This window comes from Meriones unguiculatus, chromosome 8, assembly GCF_030254825.1.
Source record: "Meriones unguiculatus strain TT.TT164.6M chromosome 8, Bangor_MerUng_6.1, whole genome shotgun sequence".
NCBI lineage: Eukaryota > Metazoa > Chordata > Mammalia > Rodentia > Muridae > Meriones > Meriones unguiculatus.
The window spans coordinates 42,429,789-42,451,288 of NC_083356.1; the positions used below are offsets into that span (position 1 = coordinate 42,429,789).

The following is a 21,500-nucleotide window of genomic DNA, read 5'->3' on the forward strand; positions in this document are numbered from 1 at the left end:
CATATAAAGCTAAGCAAGGCAACATGTGCCTATAACCCCCATTCTGAGAAGGCAGAGACAAGAGAAGTCTAGGATTTACTGGCAGTCAGTTTAGAACAATCAGTGAGCTCTAGGTTCAGTGAGAGGCCCTGTCCCCCAAAGTAAGTCGTTGAGGAAGACACTCAGCATCAACCGGTCCATACTGCACACGAACACACAGACACACACACATACATAAGGACATATATACAAAAATGGTGACATGAGTGTATCTCAGTGGCACAGTACTTGCCACATATTCAATGTGGTCCTACATTCAATCATCAACACCACCCAGTTCCACCGCCGAAAAAAGAAAGCCACAAATTCTTCTCAAACAAAATTAATTTTGAGTCAGTTTTATTTAAAACTATGTATATAAACAGGCCAAACAACACTCACAGAAGATATCTGCAACTTTTTTAAATACTGTAGTCCAAAAAGACTAATACTGATAGCTGATTCAGCTCACAACAGTGTCCCTTTCCAAGCAGCAGAGCTGTCTCTAGAAACGTTTTACAGATACCTCTAACGGGCAACAGATTCTTAGAGCCACAGGCCACAACCCTGTGCTCAAGGAGTTTAGAGTATAGCCAGACAGGAAGGAGAGAGAGTAGACAAAAGGAGCTGGCTTGAAGTCCACACTTCTGGTTAAACAAAAGCAATTGCTGGCCTAGGTCATCGCATGTCTCAGCCAGTAAGCCATGGGACTATCTTAGCAACCACGTACCACGTGTGGCATAGCAACAGGAAAGCTTTTATTTTGCTGTGTGTCTATGTCTGAGGCTGGTGACTAACTGATTTAGGATTGGAGATAGTACTCTGGGGTAGATCCCAAGCTTAAAAAAAAAAAAAAAAGAAAACTGGGGTGGGGGGGCCACTCATTCATTTTTGTTTTCATTAATGTTTCCCATCACATTTAATGATTAAAATATACCTCTAAGCCGCCTGTGCCAGGCTGGTCTACTAAATGGAAGGATGGCTTATTCATATCCTAGAGCTTCTCTAGTTCCACAAGAACTAGCATGAGGCTCAGTAGTTTTTACTGCTGAACCGATGCACAAACTCAGACATTGTGTAGACAGTTCCCCATCCTACTTCAGGGTCCATGCTGATGAAGTCGTTCAGGTTCATTTTGGAGTCTAGAAAAGAAGAGGAAAGAAATGTCTGCTGAAACAAATTTCAAGTCAGCAGCAACAGAAGAACCCAGAAACCTAAGAGGTGAGGAACCCGTTCAAATGAACAGGAGTTCAACATCACTTCTGCTATGCTCTTGCCTCAAACACAAAGCCTTCTCTTCAAGACATAGTATCACATCAGCCTATGGAGAGAAGTTCTAGCGAGTGATGGCCAGAAGTCTTTACAATATAAAGGTTGTACAAGAACAGAGAAAGAAAGAAAGCTGTCACGGACTGGGGGGAAATGAAAAAGACATGACAGCTGGGAGTGGTAGTACACGCCCGTAACCCCCGCACTCTGGGAGGCAGAGGCAGCCAGGTTTCTGTGAGTTCACGGCCATCCTGATCTACAAATGGAGGCCAGAACAGCCAAAACTACACAAAGAAACCCCGTCTCAAAAAAAAAAAAACAAAACAACAAAAGACATGACAACTAAATGTCATACCCCTGAGTTAGATTCTGCACCATAAATAGGAAATAAAAGAGAAACCTAAAAAACTTCATGGTATTATCATTAATATTTTTATATAACATAGCAGTATTTTTACATCGCTCTCTTCTTCCTCTTTCTGTGATTATGCTATGGTTAACACCAAGGAAGTGGCATGATGGCTCAGCAGTTAAGAACACTGGTTGCTCTTCCAGAGGACCTCAATTCCCAATACCCACATTGTGGCTCACAACCATCTGTAATTCCAGGAGCTCTGATGCCCTCTTCTTACTGGGCACTGGACACACACAGTATACCTACATAATGCAGACAAACTCCCATATGCATTAAAAAATGAAAATAAATATACATTTTTTAAAAAGGGAATCTGAGGGAAGATAACGTAAGAACTCTATCCTGGTTAGCAAATTTTCTAGAAGCCTAAAATTATTTTATAAAATGAGAGGTTGTATAAAGGGTGCATGCATAATTAAACAATTTTTTTCTTTATTTTTTAAAAAGCCAGGTATGGCGGCACACTGGAAAGAAAGAGGAAGGCAGAATTCTATGAGTTTAAGACTAGCCTGGTCTACAAAGGTAAATTCCAGGTCACCCAGGAACACATAGTGAGATCCTGTCTAATGAGTCCATTTTTTTTTTTGTTTGTTTTGTTTTGTTTTGTCTGAGACAGGGTCTCTCTGTGTAGCTCTGGCTATCCTAGAACTCACTCTGTAGCCCAGGCTGGCCTCAAACTCAAAGATCTGCCTGCCTCTATCTCCCAAGTGCTGAGATTAAAGGCGTGTGCCACCACCTGAGATCCTGTCTAAAATGAGGTTAAACGTACTGTCTGCTCTTCCAGAGGTCCTGAGTTCAAGTCCCAGCAACCACATGGTGGTTCATAACCATCTATATAGGGATCTGATGCCTCTTATAAATAAATAAATATCTAGATAAGATAGATATATAAACAAATCTTTAAAAAAACACACACACAAAAGGGAGCCATTACAAGTACTTGTTCTTGCAGAAGACCCAGGTTTGAGTCCCAGCACCCAGAAAGTGGCTCACAACTCCAACTTCAAGAGCCCTCATTTGATCTCCTCAGGCACCATGTGGTACACATACATACAAGCAAAACAGATATACAGTAAATAAATCTAAAAATAAAATTTAAAAAATAAAAGGCAAAGGAGAAACAGTATAATTATATTTTAATTTAAAAAACTAAAAATACCTAAAATTTTAGAATAAATAAAAATTTTAAAATAAAAGTACTTTAAAAATGTTTTTATTTATTCTTTGGAAGTTTCATATGAGGTATTTTTACCAGATCCTTTCTCTTCAACTCCTCCCAAATTCTTATTTTTCAAGACAGGGTTTCTCTGTGGAACCCTCACTGTCCTGGAACTCGCTTTGTAGACCAGGCTGACCTTGCACTCACAGAGATCCACCTGCCTCTGCCTCAGGAGTGCTGGGATTAAAGATGTGTGCCACCACACCCAGACAAAAAAATATTCTTAATAGGCACTGCAGGTCTGTTTGTACGTGTATGTGTGTGGGAAGGTGTGTATCATATAAATTCACACACCAGAAGCCAGAGGTCAACATCAGGTGTCTTCCTTGGTAGCTCTCCCCCTTATTAGGAGAAGGTTTCTCATTGAACCTGGACTTCAGTGGCCCACGCAGGCCACTCCAGGGATCCACCCCTGCAGTGCTAGGATAAAACATGCACACCACCGCTGGCTTCTGCTGGGTGCTGAAGAGCCAAACTCAGCCAGGTGTTGGCACACAACTCTGATCCCAGCGCTTAGGAGGCAGAGGTAGGAGGAGATCTGCACTCCAGGTCAGCCTGGTCTATAGAGATTGAGTTCCAGGACAGCCGGAACTACAGACAAACTCTGTCTTGCGGGGAGAAGATCCAAACGCAGGTCCCCATGCTTGTTTGGCAGGCACTTGACTCAGCAAACCATCTCCCCAGCTCACATTATAAATTTCCTTTATTGTACAGAAACTAACTAAAACCGAGCTAAAAATGGGTAGTGGCGCCTAATGAGCTGCCGTCAAAGCCAAACAACTGACCCAAAAAGCACCTGGTCCTGATAAGGTCATGCCTGCAAATTACCTACCATGTACTAGGCTATAAGAATCCACATCCACACAGTCCCTGCCAAAGGCACTCGGTGCCCAGGCTCGGCCCTGCGTAGCCAGTCACATGAGACGTCGAGGTAAGCCTCCTCTAACACAGCTTTCATGGTTCTAGTGTGAAACTAGGGAGGTAGATGAGCTATGAACAAGCAACCACACAGTTTTGTTGTTGCTGCTGTCATTTCTTTGATTTCAAAGCCTCACCTAGAAACTCAAAACTCAGTCAGAACCCTTACCCCCTTCAAATGTGCCAGATATTTTTTGCTTTCTTCCGAGCTAGTGACACACCTGCCCTGTTTCTGCAGAATCCTGCACAGCCTAGAGTGCATTAGCCACGTGATGGGGTGACCTCACCCCTAACTGGAATTTTGTGAGTGGCTTACAATCACAGACAATGTTCCAAAAGCATACGAATGCCGAGCAATGGTTAAAGGTGACAGCCTGCTATATTCTTTACTCTCAAGGCACTCTCAGCTGGACTGCTGCCTAGGAGGTGAGTGCTGTAGTACAACCCTCTTAAGGCAGCTTTTATTACAGGGTTACTAAAATGACCCTTCACAAATCAGAAGGATGCACTGGGGTTTCTTTTCCCAGAGCAGGAAGCCCCGCCATGGTGATGTGCTCCTGATACCGCTGTTATGTGACAAGGGGTGATGCCAGAATCCCTGCAAACGCATCCAGTAATGGAGCAGTTGGCTGTCATGGCTTCTGTTCCCCAGCACTTATTCTGGCCGAGTGCTTGCTCTCACTTATCCTCACAACTCAGGGAGCTGATCCAAAAGCTGACTAAGGGAAGCCTGGCAGTGGTGGCACAGCAAGCCTTTAGTCCCAGCACTTGGGAGGCAGAGGCAGGTGGATCTCTGGGAATTTGAGGAGAGCCAGGTCTACAGAGTAAGTCTAGGAGGCTACACAGAGAAACCCTATCCTAAAAAACCCAAAACAAAACAAACAAATGGAAGACATCCATGGCTCACCTCCAGTTTCAATGCAGGGGTACTCCGGAGGAGGCTCTCTCCAGTTCCCACTGGAATCTTTCATGTGAGACCGGTCAGAGGCAAAGTTCTTCAAGTAGCAATCAGCACGAACCACTCTAAATTTCCTGCAGATAAATCAACATGACTTCTATCAGGGAGGCATCACAGCCAGCACTCTTAACTCACATCTATGACACACACAAGACTACTCGTGAGCTTTTACACTGATACTAATGCACACACGTGTACGTGGCTGATTACCTATTAAATGAGCCAAAGGAAATGATTGAAACACAAAGCTATGAAAGCACAGGAAGTAAATCTACTTTTATTTAATCAATTGTACATCAGGGGAAAGGGGTAGAAATTTTGTTGTGGCGTTGAGACTTTCTTGATTTTGACAGCATTAGCATTCTCTAGCCATACTCCAGCAAACGAGAAAAATTCTCAATACATCTGAAAGATAATGTTGGGAATCTCATCACACTCACTTCTTAGAACTTATTTGAGTGTGAATTTGTGTGTGTGTGTGTTTGGAGGTAATTCTCTCTTTCCACCACATGGCTCCTAGGAATGGAATTCAGGTCCTCAGGCTTGGCTGGCCCTCATTAAGCTAATGTTTATAACGCCACCAACCTTTTGTATGATGAGCCTTTAAAGCTTTAAGGTGCTCTTAAGGTCTTATATAAAAAGCACACCAATAATGCAGAAGTGGGAGGATGCAGACAAAACAGGAAGAAGAGAAAAGAGGAGAGAACAAAAGAAAAGACTGAGAAAAGGAGAGAAAGGGAGAGGAAAAGGGGGTAGAGAAGATTTCTTCGTAATCACCAATCCTTACTTCAGAAAATCAGTAACCGGGTACTGAATTTCCTCACCTCCTAAACTGTGGATGAATGTCATCATCAGACTTAAGGGCATCTTCTACGTAAATGTCGAAAGGGCAGGGAAATGGCAAGAGAGCATCAAGATCATAAATGAAGCTCTGTCCTTCACATGACACATGAAGCAGAACGACATGATAATCCTAGGAATAACAATCACTGAGGTTAACCCAGCTGGTGTGGGACAGTCAGTTCCAACAGTACAGGACCAGTGCACAAGCACTGGTGCTATTGGGCTCACACCACCCTCCTTGTAATGCAAAACAAAATGATAGTAAGACACACACGCTGCAACACTGAAGGCTGGAAAACACCTAAACATTGACAGTGTTTGAACCACTGTTAGGTGATAGCCCATTTTCTGTAGCTGAACAGAATATCTGATTACATGACGCAGGTGTATTTTGTATTACATTTTAAAGTTTGATCATGTAAAGGCACACATGTGCACTCAGAAGCATATACTCATTCATACACACAGAGGCAGAAGTCTACAAAGCTATCTCCTACACTCTGGACTTTCAATGTCCCCAAAAACCAACATGTTAAAGGCTTAATTATCAGCGTGGCACTAGGAAGGTAGTGGAGGCTTCAAGATGGGATGTGCATTTTAATCCCAGCACAGAGGCAAAGGCAGGTGGGTTTCTGTGAGTCCAGGGCCAGCCTGATGTACATATAGAGTTTCAGGCCAGCCAGAACTACATACTGAGATCTTAAAAACAAATACAGTGAAGTCTTGTCAGAAGTTTTCTGGTTGCTGGGGGTTTATCCTTGAAGGAGATACTGGGAGCCCAGTCCCTTCCTCCTCTCTCCTTGGCTGTAAGACAAACAGCTCCGTTCCACCATGTGCCCCTGCCTCACGACAGGCACAAATGCAGAGCCAAGCGATCATGGATGAAGCCAGAAACTGAACACAAAGTAAACCTTCCCTCTACGGTGATTCATGTCATGTGTTAGCTACAGTGGGAGACCCTCCAAACTACTAACAGTGGGGTCTCCCTGAGGTCATTCCAAAGAAGGACACTAATTTCCAATTTTTATTATTTTTTTCTAATAAAAAAAATTAAACTAAAAAAGCAAAAACAAAACAGCCAATAAGGGAGAAGGATAAAGGCAGCTCCCACGGCCCTGCCTTGTTACAGAATGGACCTGTTACTCTCACTCCCAGACACCACACTGCCAGCACCAGCTGATGACTAGGAGGATGCAGGATTCTTAAAGGACATATAACATACGCTGGTTCTTCAAACATAGGAAAAAGTGTTCTTGTGGAGACAATGCACCAAAATAACTGTTCGGTCTAAAGTCACGCTAACAGCACCTGACTTTCTTACAGCACATCACCATTTACTCAACATGCTAATCCTTTCTTTTCCCTATGAGATGGGAAAGATCATCAACACAAACAGTGTCTACTGAATGCTCCCTTCAGCTCCAGTTCCAACTACAGAAAGCAGAAACGCAATGTATTAAGTGCATTCCGTCCCTCCAGATGAGCTAAGAGCTAACAGCTCCACTCCATCCCCTGGCCTGAGGAGTTTTACATTCCCCTCCACCACAACAGCCCTGTTTTTCAATTGCTAGTCACATTTACCTAGTATTTTAGTTAAAAATACTAAATCTTGAGCCAAGGATGACTTATCAGGAAAAGAAACTAGGCACAACTTCAACTTGACAACTCAACTTCAACTCTGGGAACCAACTCAAGACAGCCTATGGATGTAGCGTTGAACATCTGTAATCCCAGGACTCCTGCAGTGAGATGGGAGGTGCAAACAGGCCTGAAAGCTCACATGCCAGGGAGCCTAGAGCTTGTACCACAGCAGCAGAAACAAAACAGACAGAAAGACACACACACACACACACAAACCTTTATTTTTCTTTTTGAAAAAAAGCAGAAACAAACCAAAAAGACTCTGCCTCAACAAAGCAGGTGTGTTCTCACCTCTGCATATACCTGCTGCAAACACACATGCAAAGACAAATAATAAATTAAATCTTTAAAAAAGAGAGCACTGGGCTGGAGAGATGGCTCAGATTCCCTAGCACAGTACTAGTTCTGTACTAGTCAACACCTCTAGCACCACAGGCCTGACAGAAACAATGTGAGGAAATGTTTATTTCGGCTCATGGTTTCTGAGACTACAGTCTACCAACCCTCAGGGGAAGGTATAATGATGGGAGCAAGTGTTATGGCAGCAGGATTATGAGGCAATTGTTCCTCACATGAAAACAGGCCAGGAGGCAAAGAACAAGAGAACACAGGTCGTAACTAGAAGCAGGTACAACCTTCAAGGCCCATTCCCAGGGACACACTTCTACTAGCTAGGCCTTAGGTCTCAAAAAAGTTTCACAAACTCACAAAACAGCATCACCAGCTAGGGACCAGGAATTCAAACACTGTAGCCTGTAGGGGACATTTCATACACAAACCATTACAGGACCCAAACAAAAAGTTAGGAAAATATATGTCCATCGTGCTTCTACCACAGACAGAATAACATCCAGTCTCAAAAGGCCCATTCATTGATAACTATCATAGCTTTTCTATCGCATCCCTTCAATCTGCTTTACCACACTGATCACTCAGCAGCCACAAGGAACAGTTCATCAGAGGCTCTTAGGTGGCCATCTTACCCAGATTACAGGTCCGTTCCCAGGTCTTGCCTGCTGTTTCCAAATAGGTACCTACAAAATATAGGACATCCATGAGTTCCATTCAAATCCTTCTAGAGTCTCCAGCCCAGTACATTGCTGAGTAATAGACTATTCCTAAGTGAGCTGGAAAGATGGCTCAGCAGCTTATAGCATTTGCTGCTATCACAGAGGACCCAGGATTTGTACCCAGCATCCACATGGCAGCTAACAAATACGGTAACTCCAGTTGCAAGATATCCAATCCCTTCTTCTGGTCTCTGTAGGCACAGTGCACACAGACATACATGTAAGTAAAACACCATACATGTTAACACCAATCCCCCCACACACCAAAAACTCAGCCAAGCTAATTTTTAATCCCAAACTCAAAAGCAGAGGCAAGTGGTTTTCTGTGAATCTGAAGCCAGCCTGGTCTAACAGTGAGTTCCAGGCCTACCACGGCTACATAGTGAGACCCTATCTCAGAAAAAAAATAAATTAATTCACTAAATTAAATTTAAACATCAAAAGCATTTATGTTTCTAAGAATCAACATCAACATGAAGGAAAGAAGTCCAAATCCTCCTAAGTTTAAGTATCCTTCACAGTGAGAGTAGAGCAGTGTTGTCTGGGATGCAGGGCCTGGATTAGGAGTCAGAAGGGCAGGCAGAGTCAAGTCCTGCCTTCTCTCTCAGTTATTCATGGGACCTCTCTGCATCGTTCCCTCTTTACCTACTGAGTGGAGAAAAATGGTCACAGCAGCAGTGCCTGCCTGTAATCCCAGCCTCGGCTACATAAGGAGTGTAAGGCTAAAGGGCACAGGTAACATGAGACCTGCCTCCATAACAGAAGTGAAGTCAATAAAATAAAATGGAGAAAGTTGGCCCAAACCTTGCCTATATGTCAAAGAACGTCTACGACCCCCAAATGAGACAATGCCTGCCAAAGCCCTTTAGAACACAAAGGGCTACTTCTAATGCTTCACACTTCAGAGACAAATCTTTACTTCAAGTCTGAGTTATATGGCTTTAATTATACAATTAAAAAAGCTGTAAACTATATATGGAGTGTGCCCATAATAATACAGTACTCAGAAGGTCACCACAGTTTGTGGGCAGTCTGCTGTGTACAGGGAGTCCCAGGTCAGCCAAGGTCTATACTATAAGACATTATCTCAACAAGAAAGGGAGGAAAACGCCATCACAGAGTTTGCCACCTACAAGTAAGGGACTGAATTCTTCTGCACCAAATCTCATGTTTAAAAGGTTGCTATTACAAAGCACATTTTAGAATAGCATAGCATCCCAACTGCACCTAGCTTCTGAGGCCACCCTAAATCTCATTTTCCTTCTGTCATCACTTACCAACTTACCATCTTCTTCTCATTTGATATGAAGACAGCATAACATTCTTCCAAGGGATACTGGTTGTGGGTTTTGATGTATTCACAGAGCTTCCAAATGTTTTCTTCACTGAAATAAAGCAATTGTTTAACCAACGTAATTACAAGTGAGCACACTATGTCTTTCAAATTTAAATAAAAGATTGATAAGGATGTAATTGGGGAGGACCTTAGCCACCTCATCTGACAGTTGGCTAACAGGTGGCTTCAGCATGGTCAGCAAGTCAGCAAGCTGGCAACCAACCTGTTGTGTGTGTGTGTGTGTGTGTGTGTGTGTCTGTGTTTTGTTTTTTTTTTTTTGTGTGGGGGAGGGCTGCAGGACAGCTCACCTAGCACTGAGGACTGACTGTGGCCAGTAAAACACTGTCAGGATTCCAGAAGCTAAGACAGCAGTGGAATCCCAACTTAATCACTTAACAAGAAGCTTTGCACTTCCTGGCTTCTCTAAGCACCTGCTTTTCTCCTGTGTTAAATTTATTCTCACACCACACTGCAACCCTTCATAAATCCCAGTTAACACTAGTTCCCCATTTGTCTGTGAAATGTGACAGGGTTTGTTGTTGTTGTTGTTGTTTTCCATCAGATTTGAGTTAGAATTTAGTCTCTTACTTGTGGGTGATGAACTATGTGTCAGCATGCTTTTGCAGATTGCGTTTCTTTCCTTCCTTTCTTTTTGAGACAATGTCTTATAGTGCAGACCTTTGGCTGACCTGGTACTCATTGCATAGACCAGATAGGCCACAAACTTGTGATGACCGTCTGTATACTGGGATTATAGTCATGCTCCGTGTATGGCTTAGAGCCTTTTTAAGTGTATAATCAGAGCCATCCATCCATAACACACACACACACACACACACACACACACACACATACACACGTACATACATACATACATACATACGTATTATGCTTCTAAGCAATCAACATCAATGTGACAGAATAAATCCTAAAATCCTAAATCCTAAATCCTCCACAGTGAGAGTTCACAAGAACTTAAGATACCGCACAGTGTCTTCCAGGGAGCAGAGGGACCTGGATTAAGAATCAGAAGGCCAGGCAGGGTCAAGTCCTGCCTTCTCACTCAGTTATTCATGACACCTCTCTGTACATCTTTTCTTCTTCATCTATTAAGTGGAGAAAATTTGCAGGTCATGGTGAGGGCCCCTAGCTAGAAGCAAGCAGGAAGAGTTTTATGACATGTCCAGGAATTCTAGAGGGAGGTCCTGGGGTAGGGTACCCCAAAAATCCCTTCAGGAAAAATATATCTTTTAGAAAATTCTGTCTTGCCCAGCACCTTTAATACCAGTACTCAGGAGGCAGATCTCTGCAAGTTCAAAGCCAGACTAGGCCACATAGTGAGGCCCTAGAGATGGCTCAGTGGTTAAGAGTACCTACTACTCTTCCAGAGGACCTATTTTGAGTCTCAGCACCACACTGCAGCTCACAACTGCCTTAACTCCAGCTCCAGGGAGATCTGACACACATGTACATATTCATATACATACATAAGATTAAAAGTAAATCTAAAACATTTCAATTTAAAAAATAAGTAAAGAAATCATTTTAAAAGTTCTCTTAGAGCTTTTCTTTTAGGTGTTGGCACAGCCATAGCTAACAGAAACAGCAAAAGTCGTAAAGCCAGCACAGCTGAGCCTTATGATACAATCGCCCTTGTGCTATCCTTCACTTTTGGTCTTGACCTCCATGTGTTGCACATTTGGGGGGCTTTTGATATTTATACTACTTGAAATATTGGATTTAAGGCAACTTTTATGAATCGTTTATGCCGTCTTCCAAAAGTACTGCTTCTAAGCTTCCCCAGGAAGGTCCTGAGCATGCTATCCTCTTCTGCTTTTATCTGGCCTACTTGAAGGTCTCCCTTGCACCCTGGAGACTGTGACTCAAAGAGGCCAAAGACCTCTTTATGAGGCTGTTGCTCCAAGATACTCTTGGAACATCTGCCCCTGCACTTACTCAGGAACAAGATAATCAGAACAAAGTAAACTTAAAAAGGTAAACAAGATTCGGTGGGCTAGGGGCTGGAGGGATGACTCAGGGATTAAGAGCACTGGCTGCTCTTCCAAAGGTCCTAAATTCAATTCCCAGCAACTACATGACGGCTTACAACCACCTATAATGAGATCTGGTGCCCCTTCTGGCCTGTAGGCATACATTTGGGCAGAACACTGTATACATAATAAATAAATGATGCAGCCAGCCCTGATGAGACTTGAGAGGCTAGGGTCAGATAGAAGAGGAGGAGGACTACCCTAGCAGTGGACTAGGGGAGGGGCATAGGGGGAGAAGAGGGAAAGTGGGTGGGACTAGGAGGGATACAAAGTGGGAGGGAGGGAGGGAGGGAGGGAGGGAGGAAGGAAGGAAGGAAGGAAGGAAGGAAGGAAGGAAGGAAGGAAGGAAGGAGATAATGCAAGAAAAAAAATTCAGTTGGATCTGGCAGCAGATCACATTAAAAGCCTCTTACTACTAATGATGGACAAAGAATGGTATGAATAAATGATTAAAGAATAAAGTATTAAGAACCCCCTCCCTTTCTTAGAAAAGTTAGCTCATGTAGGACCATTGTGGTGTCCTATGACAAAGAAAAAAAGAATACCAAGATTAGACATATAAATAAATTCTATAAATACATAAAACATAAACATTATATTATGCCAGAAACTGAATAATAACTACAGCAGCTTTGGTCTGAAGGTTTTTCTTGGGCTAATGACAATTAGCACTCTGACCATTAAAAGATAATATACTGCTTGGGAAATGGCAATCTGCCCAGGCTGGCTTGGAGATTTTCGTTCCGTCTAATGCCCTTGAAACCACAAGACTGTTAAAAGTTGAGTTATGGGATTGATGAGGAAAACTGTAATGATAACTCTGCTCTGTCACAGTTTATCAATGATGACTAAACTTATGACCAAAAGGAAGTGAAAACAAGTATCTAAGGACAAAATGATATGATCTATGTTTTGGAACAACATGAATCTATCCCTGCCTACTGAGTTCAGTATAAATAAAGAAGCACTTTGACTGCCAGTTGGTCAGGATGCAGGATTCCCCCCGACCTCTGTGCCTGACTCACTCCTCCTTCACTTATCTCCTTTGTGGAACCTGGCCATAGCCGGGGCTAGTCCCTGATGGGTTGTGGTGGTGCACACCTTTAATCCCAGCACTTGGGAGGCAGAGGCAGTAGGATCTCTGTGAATTTGAGGCCAGCGTGACCTACAAAGCAAGTCTAGGACAGCCAGGGCTATTACAAGGAGAAACCCTGTTTCAAACAGGAAGGAAGGAAGGAAGGAAGGAAGGAAGGAAGGAAGGAAGGAAGGAAGGAAGGAAAGAAAAGAAAAGAAACTCATCTTCCTATGCTCTGTCCCAGACAAACCTCTATGCGACAGGCCAATAGCTTTCTGACACAGTGGTCAGAACTATCTAAGCAATGCCCAGGGCATCACACTGAGCAGTACCTGAGCCTCCTTCCCAAGCACTCCCAGCTGTCTTCACAGCTCAATCTTTGGGTTCCTATCTGTGTGATGAATCACACACACACACACCCCTCTGCTCAAAGTCGACATTCTACTCATAGCATATCACTCAGTGTGTCAGGACCAATTTCTAGCCATCCCCACCTCACTGCCTGAATATAAAGCAAGACAGAAACAGTATGCAGGAAATTTATGAATTTAAACTAAACTAAAAGTATTATAGAAATGCACACTTTTAAACTTTTTATTACATTTGATTTATTCTGTGTATCTCCTTGTATTTGTGTATTTGTGTGTGTGTGTGTGTATCATACTTATGCATGCCAAAGCACATGTATGAAAGTCAGAGAACAATTTTTCAGAAGTAGGAGTCAGTTCCTTCCTTCTACCTCGTGGGTCCCAGTGATTGAACTCAGGTCCTCAGACTTGGTAGCAGGTACCTTTAGCCTCCCCCCACCCTTCTAAGAAAGGTTTGGGGAGGGAAAGATAGTTCGGATGGTAAAGGCCAAATCCAAGGCTGGAGACAGCACTCACTCCTGGGGATCCCATGTGGTGAGAGGAGAGAATTCCAGTTCGGTCTTTATTCCTAACCACCCACGGACTACCCACACATGAACCAACTATGCTAGAGACAGCCGTCTGCCCAACTAAATACTGGAACCTTTTCTCCGACGCTGAGTACTGGCCCACAGCTTTCGTCTGGAAGTCATGCGGAGGAACAGGGGAGACACATGTGGGGATCTGCTCGCTGAGAGGAAACCGTGCTTGTGTCCCTCATCACAATGGCCCCAGATTCTTCTTGGGTGTGTTGTAAACAGAGAAGCCATTCTTCTGGCCCCCTGCTCTGAGCACACCCCATAAATTTTTTTATCCAAGTTCTGAGAAGACATATGTTGGTCTGGTCTACAGGAATTTTGACTTAACCACAGGCATCTTCAAGTGCATGTGAGACACAAACCATAGCTAAGTGCTTAGATAGTGAATTATGGCCTACAGATGGAAAGGAGTACACAGGTCCAAAGCACCAATTATCTCATAAGGCTATAAAAGATGCATAGAGAAAACAGAGGAGGGAGTCATTAACTGAGAGAGATGGGGAAACAGTAACAGTACAGGTCAGCAGTTTCTCCTTTCACCTTGGCCACATCTCCATCCTGAAGTGGTTTGGAATTAATGCACAGCTCAAGTCCACAAGCATTATCAGCAGGCTGAATATATGATGTGGCTTGAACACACACTGCCCATTACTTTTCAAATTTGTGTGAATGTTATATGGGGTAAAAATAAATAAATAAATAAATAAACAAACAAACATGCTGGGTGGTGGTGGCACACGCCTTTAATCCCAGCACTTAAGATGGAGATGCAGGAAGATCTGAGTTCCAGGCCACCCTGGTCTACAGAGTGAGTTTCAGGATCCAGGGCTATCTGGAGAAACCTTGTCTCAAAAAAACAAAATGAATAAATAAAATAAAAAACAAAACTAAGTTTTTGTTTGTTTGCTTGTTTTTGTTTTGCTTTTTATGTAGGGTCTCACTGTGTAACTGTGGTTGGCTTGGAGCTTACTATATAGACCAGGCTGGCCTCACGCTCATAAAGATCCTCCTGCCTCTGCCTCGTGAGTGCTAGGTTTACAAGTATATGCCACCAAAATCAGCCATCAATTATTTTCCATAACACAACTAATACTTAAGTTGAGCAATCTCATGAAACGTGTGTTGTTTCATATTTGAAACAGGGTCTGGCCTAGAACCTGCTATGGAACCAAGGCCAGTCTCAAACTTGAAGTTATCCTCCTGGCCTCTGCCTGCAAGGTTATAGACATGAGCCACCATACCCAACTCATGAAACTTTTTTGAGACAGGGTTTCTCTGTGTAGTCTTGGCTGTCCTGGACTTGCTTTGAGGACCAGGCTGGCCTCAAACTCAGAGATCTCCCTGCCTCTGCCTCCCTGAGTGCTGGGATTATAGGCACATGCCACCATGCCGAGTAAAACTTTTTTTTTTTTAAATAAGAATTTATTTTATGTGTAGGGGCATTTTGCCTGCATGTGTCTGTGTATGTGTGTGCAGAGCCTAAGGAGGCCAGAAGAGGGCATCAGATCTCCTGCAACTGTAATTATAGACAGTGGTAAGCCATCATGTGGCTGCTGGGAATAGAAGTGCTCATAACTGCTTAGTCATCTCTCTAGCCCCACCTTTTCATGAAACTTTTGATGTTAAAGGGGGTTGGGAGTGAGTCTTTATATTTGGGGATGCTGGGAGCTGTAGCAGGAAAAGAAAGTACTCTGCCTCTGTCATGGATACTGGCACCTATTTTTACTGTTAAATGGAAAAACAAAACAGGGAGTGGTGATAATAGTATTTCCAAGATATCAGTTGATCTTATCCCTAGCAAAAGGGCTAACAGAGCAACAAAAGGGCTGAGACTGCAGCAGGGGTTACCCATAAGCTGAATTCTAAGAAGCAGATTTAAGGGAGCATCCCTTACAAAACGGAAGGTAAAGGGCTGAGTGGGGGCAGTGAGGTAGCGGAGTTTATCTCAGTGGCATGCTGGAAAACTCAAGACCGAGGATAGGAGCCGACTACAGGGGTGCCCAAGGCTATACAGAGAAACCCTGTCTCAGAAAAAAAGACCCTGGGCCATTCAATACTCAGCACTGGGACAAGGAAAGGAAGGAAAAGGAGGCGGGGGACCTGCAAAACCACACAATCCCACCCAAATCTTAGCTACCACTATTGTTAAGTGAGAACTGGAAAGATAACAACTACCAGAATACAGCAGAAGCAGCATTTATTTCAAGTTAAAAGAACTGGAGAAACAAACGCAGTCAGGCGTGCTTACTGGCATGCCAATCACAGCAGGACAAGCAATTTAAGAAATACATTTGGTTGTCACAGCTTGGACGTGGGGGAAAGCTGGTAATAGCATTTATCTGATACTGGACAGGAATACACCCTTAAATTCATGGAACACAGAATTGACACTCAGAATGCCAACAGAGCCAAGGCTGAGAACCCTTCAATAGGGAAGAGAAGGCAGGCTCAAAATGAGGTTGGAAGAACACAGGCCTTGGAAAAACTAACAGGATAACCTGTGATGCCCAGAGATAGGCTCTGCGGCAAAAAAAAATATGATCAAGCAAGCGTGGCATGGTGGCACAGGCCTTTAATCCCAGCACACAGGAGGTGGGGTAGGAGTACGTCTGTGAGTTGGAGGCCAGCCTGGATTACACAGCAAGTTTTTGGACAGACAGTGACATCCTGTCTTTTAGAAAAGAAAGGGGGAAGGGAGTCTGGAGAGATGATTCAGCGGTTAAAAGTACTGGCTGCTCTTCCCAAGGACCTAGCACTAAATCCAATCTCGGGATCTTCTAGCCTCCTTGGGTACCAGTCACACATGAAGCGTATGGACAAATATGTAGACACATTAAAAATTTTTTTTAAAGAAGCAGCCCTATCATCCTCCACCATACTACCTGTAAATCCAAACTCTCTAGGGTAGAACCCTAAGACAGACAGGTTTTACAAGCTCTCAGATGATTCTTCAACACATCCAAATTTAGAATAGTTTTGACATTTTGAGCAGCATGAAACCAGTAGAGTGTAAAGAGCTGTAGATGGAATAGTGTTAGTTACTTTCTCCATTGCTATGGCAACATCTTTTTCTTTTTCCTTTTTGGCTTTTTGAGATAGGGTTTCCCTGGCTGTTCTGGAATTATCTCTGCAGACCAGTCTGGCCTTTGCCTCTGAGGGCTGGTATCAAAGGCATGCACCAACCACCGCTGCCCAGCTGGCAACACTATAAGGAAGGAAGGGTCTACTCTAGCACAGTGTGGCGGTGGGGAAGGCACGAAGCAGCTGGTCACACTGAGCCCCAGTCAGGGAAGCTGAGAGATCAATATCGGTGCTCGGCTCTTTTTCTGATTTTTACTCAGACTTGTCAGTCTGTCAGTCCACAAACCAGAACAGTGCCGCCCACATTGGGAGGCGGGGATCTTCCATCTCAATTAGCCCAGTCTAGAAGCTCCCTCACAGGCACACCCACAGGTTTGTCTCCCCAGTGATTTCAGAGCCTGTCAAATAAACACTATTAACCATCACAGAAGCAGACAAATGGGCTGTCAGGAAGCAACTGGAATCGTCCCCAGGATGGCAGAGGAGGGCTCTGCAGCTCAAGGAGCCATTGAAGAGGTGCTACCTCTTGTAGCACCATCTTCCACCAGACTGTGCCACTCCTTTTCAGCACCCCCCTCCCACACACTGCTCCCAGAAATACTCACGACGTGTATCCTCTCAGGACTGCATCAGCCGTGCTCCCTGACTGAAATGACCGTCTGCTAGTATCTACAAAGCTCCCGTGCTTTCCCTTCAGATTTCTGTTCGGCGTCACCTTATCAACAATGCCTTCCTCAAATATCCAAAATGTGAAGCACTATAGGTCACCGTCTTCTCTCTTGTACTATTTTTCTCATAGTCCTTAAGTTAGTGCACAACTATTGATGCACTAGCCCACTCTCAGGTTGCTCAGGCACCTGTGATGTGATCATCGGTAGCCGCCAGGGGGCCTGGAATAAAAGGGCCCCTGCTTCTCTCTCTCTCTCTCTCTCTCTCTCTCTCTCTCTGCTTTGGTTTTCCTGTGGGGTGGCCCCTGCTCCATCTCTGTCCCTCTGTCTATGTCTCTCTGCCTTCATGGCTCACTCAGGCCCTCTCTTCCACTCCCCTTCCCCCGAAAAAAAAACCACAAAAAACCTCTTTCATATAAGATCTGTTGTGTGCCTGGCATCATTTTAAAATGTATCAAAACACCACGAACCGAACTTAGTTTACTTGTTGTTGACTGCTTTAACCCCACTAAAATATAAGAATCGTGAGATCCTGCCAGGAAGTTTACTCCCTGCTATACCCTCGGAGCATAGAATCGTCCAGCATACATTTCACATCCCTAAGAAATTAAATGAAGGAAAACAGAGTAGATGTTCCAGGTAAAAACTGGCAGGACTTTGTAACTGGGCAGGGCAGATACACAACGCAATGGCTAAGAAACAAGGGCTCCAATCATCACACAGACTCCAGACTTCATTCCACAGCTTAGTTGAGTGGTCCGGAACAAACCACGACCATTCTATACGGCAGGCTTTGTACTGGCAATAATGACCGTTGGTGCCTGTCTCCAAGGCATTGCTCTACCACCAGTTCTCAACCTGTGGGTCAAGGAGTCACAAAGCAGATGCCCCTACATATCAGATATTTACATCACAATTCATAACAGTAGCAAAATTAGTTATAAAATAGCAATGAAATAATTTTATGGTTGGGGATAAAATAATATAATAATTTTATATTGGGTCACCACAATATAAGGAACAGTATTAAAGGGTTGCAGCATTTGGGCTGCAGTGGTCACGGCTGTATAAATGTTAAGGTCTTAGTGTCACTGGCTGAATGACCAAGTGGAGTGGGGAGGAGTATATTTAGATGACCTGCAGGTTATTCCTAGGATGGGGAAAAAGTCCCTACACAAGAAAAAGAAGAGAGAGACAGAAAGACCTGGAGGGGAAAGGAACTCTACAAGGAGAACAACAGAGCCAAAATATCTGGGCCCAGGGTGAGCTGCAGAGACCAATACTCCAACTAAGGACCATGCATGGATAGAACCTAGACCCCCTGTTCAATAGAAGTCCATTGGCTGCTCAGTTTCCAAGTAGGTTCCCTTGTAAGGGTTACTGGGGCTATCTCTAACATGAACTCAGTAGCCGGCTCTTAGATCACCTCCCCTTGGGGGGCGTAGCCTTGCCAGGCCACAGAGGAAGATGATGCAACCAGCCTTGATGAGATCTGATAAGCTAGGGGTCAGATAGAAGGGGAGGACGTCCTCCCCTATTAGAGGACTAGGAAAAGGGTATTGGAGAAGAGAGAGGGTGTGTACGACGGGGGGGGGGGGGGGGGGTAGCGGGACTGAGAGGAGACTGAGGGAGGGGGGCTGCAGTGGGGATACAAAGTGAATAAATTGTAATAAATAAATATGTAAATAAAATTTTAAAAGGAAGGTGAGGTGGTTTGGCAAAAAAAAAAAAAAAAAAAAGCCAAGGTGGACTGTGTTGGAGGGGCAGAAGCAGACTAGGGCACTAGCCTTACAACCTGGCGCCTTAAGTAAAAACCCTTTGGTGCCTTGGAAATCTTCAAAGCTACAATCAAACAGTATATGAGTTAATTTACACAAAGCACCCAAAACAAGGCAAAGGAAAGTGCAAATGCAACCGTTATCACGCCAGTAGGTTACAGTAGCAGTAAGTGTAGCCTCAACTGGATTTCTGGCTACCTCAAACTGTGTCTCCATTGTCTTTAAAATTAACATGACCTGCACTCCACTCAAACCACACAGACTTCAGCAGTTACCCAGGGTCTCCAGCTCAACTCCCCCCTTCCTTGTCCCCAGGCACTAAGATGCGCCATCGTCCCTCGCCTCAGACACCCACACGGCCCAGGCTCATCTAAGGAAACCAACCCTCCTCAATCCGGCGCCAAAACCTGGCAGTGTAGGCTTGCAGCGATCCGGAGAGGACCGGGAGGAGGGCGCATTTGTGGCGGCGCGCATTCGCGCGGATTCCCGGGACCAAGCTCGCTCACCAATAGCAGCTGCTGTAGACACACGCGTCCCGCGTTGGGCAGGCCGGCTGGTAGTGCGGGGCCGTGGCGGCGGGGCCGTCCCCTTCCATGGCCCGAAGCCGCAAGCGCGGAGATCAGACCCTGAACCAGCAGGACAGTTTCCGGGTGGAAGAGCCTGGAGCCGGGTGGGCGGGATCCAGTGCAACGTAAGGGCGGAGCCCGGAGTGTCGGAGAGTGCGTGATTCCGGATGGGCGGGGTCTGGGAGAGTGGATGGGGCCCGAGTAGGCTGGGGCGGGGCTGGTGGTAGGGGTGCTAGGGGGTCTTAGGATGTCAAGCGCTGTTTGGTTCCTGCCAGGTCTTGCATGGTGGGTGACGATCCACTGAGAGGCTTCCCTCGCCCACCCACCCCCAACCCACCGCCACCCGAGCCGAACTGGGGTTCTTGCGCTGCGCTGTGTGGACCTAGTCGTCCCCAGAAGGAAGGGGGGCGATGCTTGAGTTGTTGAGCTTTCGGATAACCCTTCAACCGCAGCTGAGTTGTCAGCTGTGTGAAACCAGAAGAGACTCTAAAATAGACGCTTAGGCGTGAAAGCTGAAGGTTTAGAAGTCTTAACAGGAGCATAGAAATAGGGAAAGACTAAGGGAAGGATTGTACCCAAATCTCACCATATTGTAATTTAATTTTTTATTTTAGTTTGTCTATCTATCTATCTATCTATCTATCTATCTATATGTGTGTGTGTATCTGAATATGCAGAAAACAAATAGATCTAATAATGGCAAAAGTTTTAACCAAGTGTGGTGCCCGGCGCCTATAATCCCTGAACACAGGAGACTGAGACAGGAGGACTGCTTTGAGTGCAAGGCGAGCCTGGACCAGACCAAGCAGGGCTACAAAAGACTTTTTCTTTAAAGAAGAAGAAGGAGGAGGAGGAGAAAGAGGAGGAGGAGGGGGGGGGAGGAGGAGGAGGAGGAGGAGAAAGAAAGAAAGAAAGAAAGAAAGAAAGAAAGAAAGAAAGAAAGAAGAAAAAAGAAAGGAAAAATCCTTTAAAGAGTCGGGATAGCATTTTGTGTTAATTATATTTATTTGCAGAAGGAAAGACAACAATTTGTTAGAACAGTGTTTATTCATAGCGAGTGAAGGACATAAAGAACTATCTCTTTAGACATCCTACTTTCCTGTGTTTGCAGTAAACATATGTAAGTGCTCAGAGAACTTCCCTGCAAAAACTAAAGTACTTAAGAATGGTTATAGGCCACCCACAGACTCTCAACCTCATGAGGCCCAAACCCCATAAAGTGCTGTGCTATGAACCTAGCTGCCTTCCAAAACCCATAAATCCTAAAAAACTAAACGTGTTTTTGTCTGTTACCAATTTACTGCTTCAGCTTAACTATTTGCTTCAATAGAGGCTCTGTGGGGGGGGGAAGTAATTAAACCTCTCTTGATGAGTATAAAGCTAGCGTGAAGCTTTCTCAGTAGAGGGATGGAGAGATACGGCAAGGCAAAGTGGATCCCTGTAGTTTCCAGAGGGAACCAGAGCTAGTAGTGTGATCATCTTAACCTCCAGTGGACTCAGCTCTAGACACAGGCCCAGAATTTGATGCCTCTGTGACCCTGAAGGTTTAGCTTTTCTTCAGCCCTCTGGACACAGAAGCCAGAGCCTGGGAAAGCCTGCTTACAGTTGTGGGTGGACAGCAGGGTCACACAGTGGCCTTCTAATCTCT

At 44.5% G+C, this 21,500-nt stretch overlaps 1 protein-coding gene and 1 non-coding gene across 4 annotated transcripts; both read right to left on the bottom strand.

Annotated features, from left to right (window-relative positions):
* Positions 1–361: 361 nt before the first annotated feature.
* Ntaq1 (N-terminal glutamine amidase 1) lies at positions 362–19,959 on the bottom strand. 3 transcript variants are annotated; one of them, XM_021645230.2, is made up of 6 exons: positions 19,793–19,959; positions 9,637–9,736; positions 8,265–8,315; positions 5,622–5,770; positions 4,747–4,871; positions 362–1,160 (listed from the first exon to the last, which is right to left on the bottom strand). In XM_021645230.2, exons 1-6 carry the CDS (start codon positions 19,879–19,881, stop codon positions 1,051–1,053), a joined length of 624 nt encoding a protein of 207 aa, XP_021500905.1. In that variant the 5' UTR covers positions 19,882–19,959; the 3' UTR covers positions 362–1,050. The 3 variants fall into 3 exon arrangements, 2 of the variants coding, with proteins under 2 accessions (XP_021500905.1, XP_021500907.1); XR_009593703.1 differs by lacking the exon at positions 5,622–5,770 and having other exon boundaries at positions 1,147–1,160; positions 9,629–9,736; XM_021645232.2 differs by lacking the exons at positions 362–1,160; positions 4,747–4,871 and having other exon boundaries at positions 5,632–5,770; positions 9,629–9,736.
* On the bottom strand, positions 13,893–14,020 carry LOC132656157 (small nucleolar RNA SNORA11). Its single transcript, XR_009594084.1, has one exon. It is a non-coding gene; the product is annotated as a small nucleolar RNA SNORA11 (small nucleolar RNA).
* Positions 19,960–21,500: the final 1,541 nt, after the last annotated feature.

Bases quoted from the DNA above. Each gene is read 5' to 3' on its own strand.
- Ntaq1 (XM_021645230.2), bottom strand. From the start codon at position 19,881: ATGGAAGGGGACGGCCCCGCCGCCACGGCCCCGCACTACCAGCCGGCC. The intron at 8,316-9,636 runs GTAAGTTGGTAA...TATATTTTGTAG, and splicing joins TATCAAATGAGAAGAAGATG to GTACCTATTTGGAAACAGCA. The intron at 1,161-4,746 runs GTGAGCCATGGA...CTTCTTTTCTAG, and splicing joins CCCCTGCATTGAAACTGGAG to ACTCCAAAATGAACCTGAAC.